The 5,584-nt window shown below is 33.0% G+C and overlaps 1 protein-coding gene across 2 annotated transcripts; it reads left to right on the forward strand.

Moving 5' to 3' along the window:
• Positions 1–378: 378 nt before the first annotated feature.
• Positions 379–3,744, forward strand: LOC8289115 (cold-responsive protein kinase 1). 2 transcript variants are annotated; one of them, XM_015724485.3, is made up of 7 exons: positions 379–681; positions 1,348–1,533; positions 1,602–1,738; positions 2,000–2,213; positions 2,478–2,709; positions 2,951–3,101; positions 3,186–3,744. In XM_015724485.3, exons 1-7 carry the CDS (start codon positions 660–662, stop codon positions 3,507–3,509), a joined length of 1,266 nt encoding a protein of 421 aa, XP_015579971.1. In that variant the 5' UTR covers positions 379–659; the 3' UTR covers positions 3,510–3,744. The 2 variants fall into 2 exon arrangements, with proteins under 2 accessions (XP_015579971.1, XP_002527696.2); XM_002527650.4 differs by having other exon boundaries at positions 381–681; positions 1,602–1,732.
• The last annotated feature ends 1,840 nt before the right edge of the window (positions 3,745–5,584 follow it).

Below are 5,584 nucleotides of genomic sequence, written 5' to 3' on the forward strand. Positions count from 1 at the left end.
TAAAATTTTTCGTAATTGCTAAATTCATTCCTGAATTATAAAAAAGACAATCATATTCATAATTTTTATAAATTATACTAATTCTTTTGATATATTTTAAGGATGCATGTATTTTTAAGACTACTTTATGTTATTTTAGAAAATTTATTTTAATTACAGATTACTAAATTTTTTTAAAAAAAATTATATTAATTAATATTCTTTTATTAATGGATTAAAATAAAGTATAATTATTATAATTTTTTATCTAAAAATTATTGTAAAAAATTAGTATGGGCACCCGTAGTAGTCGGCTAAGGTGCCAAAACCTAGGATATAAGGCTGGAACTTTGCATGCACGCAGAAAGAGTTTATTGGAAAGAGTGTTTGAATACGCAAAGACGCGTTTCCTTTCATGCGCAAAAATTCTCTTCAATACAATATAGAATAAATCACACAACGCTCTTTCTGGACAACATTTTGGATTTTTGTTCTTGTCATAAAGATTCTTTGTCTGGACATCGGATTTGCAGTGTCTGCGACTGAGTTAATATTCCATTTCCCTTCGATTGTTCCTATGTTACTCTGTCTGTCAGGACCCTTCAACCAAAGTAGGAATGGAAAAAGTCAGAAAGACATTAGCTTTCAGTTTTTAGTTTGTATCAGAATTTGTTCTAAGAATGTCTCGTGGAGCTCTACAAGGTATGTTTACTGGAAAATGTTTCTTCATTTCAATGATTTATAACTTTAAATTTGGTTTGATATTTTGGTTCCTTGTACGCTAATCAGTGTCGTGGTTGATCTAATTTGCTGAAATGTTTGATACATTAATTAATCACCGCTTATGAGTTCAGTTAGTAATACAAATTAATCTTCTTCAACTCTTATTTCTTTCTTTTCTCTAATACATGAATACACACTTCAGTTGACCAATTTTATAATAAGGAGGACGCAATGTACGTATGACTAAATCACCCAATTCAAACAGGGATTTGCTTTTGAGGGGTGAGGGCTTGAGTGAGCTGAGTCTTCGCTATTTCCATGTTGTGTTTGATGTAGTTATAGTAGGGCCGTTCTTGATTCTTGGATTTCATATTGATAACATTTTGTATCACTGGTGCTCCCATGAATTGTGAAAGAAGGGTGATTCTCATGAAGTGTTCGAAGTAGTTATAGTAGGGTCATTTCCTGATCCTTAGATTTCCTATTGATAACATTTTGCATTACTTGGTGCTCCCACAAATTGAAAAAGAAAAAAGAAAGAAAAGGGTAGTTCTCATGCTTTGTAAATGTTTAACTGGATATTTAATTATCCATATACAGTTTTGTTCCCTATTTAATTATTTGTGAGCAATCAAATGGATGCAGTGAATTCCCCACCACCTCCTAACCTTCAGATGCAGAGCTCCTCGTCGTCATGGCATTGTTCGTCTCTGTTCTTTTTCCTTGGAGGGGTAGTTCTTCTCATAATACTGCTGATACTTATTGTAGTCATATGGAAATATAAACCAGCAGAGGTGATGAAGTTTCTAAGAAGAAACAAAAGCCAAAAAGGTAATAGAATTATGAGTGTTCAATGAAATAAGGCATCAGAAGTTCTAATGGTTTATACCTAAATGCAGCTTCTGCTGATTTCTGGAGTGGGAACCTCCGAACAATAAGCTATTATGATTTCCAAACATTGAAGAAGGCCACTAAGAATTTTCATCCTAGTAATCTTCTCGGAAGAGGTGGATTTGGACCTGTCTATAGGGTACTGGTACTCATGCTTAATCTGACATGCCTATTCTAGTTCAATATATTGTTCATTCTAAATTTTAATTTCTCTATATTCATTGAGACTTCCTTGCATTCCTCATAAAAAGGTTCAAAACAAAATTTAAGAATTTATGTACTTCTGAAAGTTTTTACCAGCGTTCACTAGAGTTGTTCAAACGACATTCTTTGAAGTTCACAGGCCACACTTCAAGTATTTGGAATTTGTTAGTAAAAGATTATGTTGCTTGCCGCAATTTTGCAGGGAAAGTTAGCTGATGGCAGACTGGTTGCTGTGAAAATGTTGTCTCTTGAAAAATCTCACCAAGGGGAGTCAGAATTTCTTTCAGAAGTGAGGATGATCACAAGCATCCAACACAAGAACATGGTGCGACTTCTTGGGTGTTGTTCGGATGGTTCCCAACGGCTACTGGTGTATGAATACATGAAGAACAGAAGCTTGGATAACATAGTATATGGTAACTATATCTCTTCTCCTCAATATTACTTCCTGTAACTATCCAACATAAGCGAGGAGCATTGTGATGTTAACATAAGAGATTCGGTGACTGATCTCTCCAAACAAAGGCGGAATACAAGTGCCTGACAAAAGTCATATTCCTAGTACCACTCAGTACCATATGCTAGCTGTAACTGATGATTTTCTGCAGTTTTTTTGGTCATTGATACCTTGTTAACAGCTTTAGCTAACTTTAATATGTGCTTTCATTTATCTGATGCAGGAAACAGTGATCAATTCTTGGATTGGAACACAAGGTTCCAAATAATTTTAGGGATTGCTCGAGGATTACAATATCTACATGAGGATTCACACCTACGAATTGTTCACAGAGATATCAAAGCGAGCAATATTCTTCTTGATGATAAATTCCAACCCAAGATTGGAGATTTCGGGCTCGCTAGGTTTTTCCCAGAAGATCAAGCTTATCTGAGCACTACATTTGCTGGAACTCTGTAAGTTCTATTGTTAAAAGGAGTAGTTCTATAAAGGCCATCCCTTGCAACTCTTAACAACTAGAAATTTAAACAGAGGTATGATTAGAATATGACCTGATAAATCAGTCTAGAACTGGTAACCAATGCAAGTTCTTATGCCTAATGATCATTGTCAAGCTTGACATCATCTTTAAATTCTCCAATGATTGACTTGTTAAAAGTTTATTTCTGTATAATGCTGTCCTGCTCTCTCATTCAGAGGTTATACAGCTCCTGAGTATGCCATTAGAGGAGAATTATCTGAAAAGGCAGACATCTATAGTTTTGGAGTGCTTGTGCTTGAAATTATCAGCTGCAGGAGAAACACAGATCTAACTCTCCCATCAGAAAAGCAATACCTTCCTGAATATGTATGCTAATCGCTCTCAGACAAGAATTTAGATGTGAAACTAAAGACTTCATATTTTCCTGACACACTCACATTTCCCTTGCAGGCATGGAAATTATATGAGAGGTCTAGTACAATCGAGTTAGTTGATCCCAGAATGCGAGAACGTGGTCTCGCAGAGAAAGATGTCTTGCAAGCAATCCATGTAGCTTTATTTTGTCTTCAGTCTCGTGCTAAACTGAGGCCACCCATGTCAGAAATCGTTGCCATGTTAACATGTAAAGTTGAAATGGGGGCAACTCCTGTAAAACCAGCATTCTTGGATAGAAGGCCTAAAAAAGAACATAACCTTTCTTGGGATACCATATCAGAGGTTTTCCCTTCTCCTCTCCCAAGTGATTCTTCTTCATTACCTCAAGGGCCCAATTGAGGTCATGATCCATGATTACACATCTCCTTTCATGGAAAAATGAGAATAGAATTCTGTAAAAGTAGCATCAAACTTTTTTGGGAAAATTACTTGGAACCTCACATGGGTTTTGTCTTAGAAAACTCTTTTAGCTCTGACATTTTTAAATGGGGTAATTATTTTTGGCCCCCGGAGGTTTGCCATATTACACTAGTGAGGACATTACTTTTAAAAATTACCCTAAATCATTCCTAGATTTTATTTCCTCATCAGAAATTAGCCATGCTAAAGAACAATGTTCATCATATTCTAGTTAAATAAAATTTTAATCAAAAGTACAAAATAAAACAATTAAAACATAGTGTTTATGTAGTAGAGAAATCTCTCTTATTTTCTTAGAAATTTACTAAAACTCTAAAATTATATGTATGGTAAAAATAACAGTTATATATACATAGCTAAGTTAATTAAGAATATAGTTTTTCAAGGATAATCATTTAATAAGAGTGATAAAAATAATAAAATGTAAGTAGAAAAGTAAATAGTAACCAATAAATTCCACATAAGTAACAAGCCTCCAAATCTACTAAAATTCATTTGTTGTTTACTATAATAATTATTTTTTTACACCAACATCTGTTGCATGTAAATATTAACTATTTGATTTATTATTAAATAAAATTATAAATTATAAATATTTTTAAATTTAATATCATAAATCTTTTTAGTATTAACTAGTTTTTCTTGCGTGCTATGCGCATGAATATTAATAGTTGGACTCGTTATTGCCCATATAATTAAAAAGTAATGACTACTAAATTTAGAACAAAAATAAATATTTTTAGTGTAATAAATTAACATAACATTGAAAATAAACATTTACTTAAATTTTAGTTTACTTTTATAATCATTGTTTGAATCTTGTTGCAATTTATATCCAATTCTAATTATTAATCCACCTAATTATATATCTAATAGTTTAATCAAATTATCAAATTTAAGTAAAAATATAAAATAAATACTTATATTATATTAAAATAAATATAGCATGTGCTTGTCATTTGTAACAATACTCAGATGTTCATATTAGGATCTGATAACAGTTTGAGGTTACCATTTGACACTATCCAAATTCAAGAAGTTAACAACATTAATTCTTTCAAATTTTTTAGTAATGACATTGCCATTTGATTTGATGTTGTCAACAAAAACACAAAATAGAGCAGCTTCCTGCTTTCTATCACAAATTACTATGTTTACTTGTGTTGTTCATGAAAGGAACTGATGCTTTCCATCTGGCTGCCTTGGCCGGTGAGGGCTCACATCCCTGGTTTCTCACATACTTCCTTCATCCCTATACCAATCCAATGCTTCAGAAGCCACAGTAACACTTTAACCTTCTCTTCCTGGAAGAATAATTATCACATGGATACACTCCTGACGCATATTATACCACTTTTAATATAACATAATTATCTAATGTCTTTGGATCATTAGGGTATAGAATTTGTCCATGATTTCTTGAAGCATGATGTGTTGGATCACAAATAAATTTGCAATTGTGTCTATAACAAAAACCATATAAATTAGTATATTTTAGCATCGACTGAATTAATTAAAATGTCGGCACACGACTAAGCTCGGTTTTTTCAGAATACTTACGTATTCTTTTGTTCTAGATATTTTATGATTTTCTCTATATTATAATTTTTAAAATGGATAAATATATAATTCTTCTAGCACAAGCATCTGCCACACAAATTATGTTCCAGGATTTGGTCAATTTACAATTCTTATTAAAGACATTACAATAAACTCATTGAATTTAAATTTATGGCTTAGCAGCACTTTAATATTACCTTTTGGTTCTAACAATGTACCCATATTAACTATTGACCCAAATCACTTCATCCTAGTGGTGATTCCCACGCTAATTAATTCATAGGGTTGAGTTCAAGGATGCATCTGCCAAAGGTGTTCAAATATGCCTACTGGTGAATCAGATGCTCTTCCATTCCCGGCACCAAGCCAAGACTGATTAGCTCGAGTAAAGTGCCCCAAGGGCAAGAAGAGACGAAGAAGGTGGGATCTTTTCC

Source organism: Ricinus communis, chromosome 3 (assembly GCF_019578655.1).
Source record: "Ricinus communis isolate WT05 ecotype wild-type chromosome 3, ASM1957865v1, whole genome shotgun sequence".
Lineage (NCBI taxonomy): Eukaryota > Viridiplantae > Streptophyta > Magnoliopsida > Malpighiales > Euphorbiaceae > Ricinus > Ricinus communis.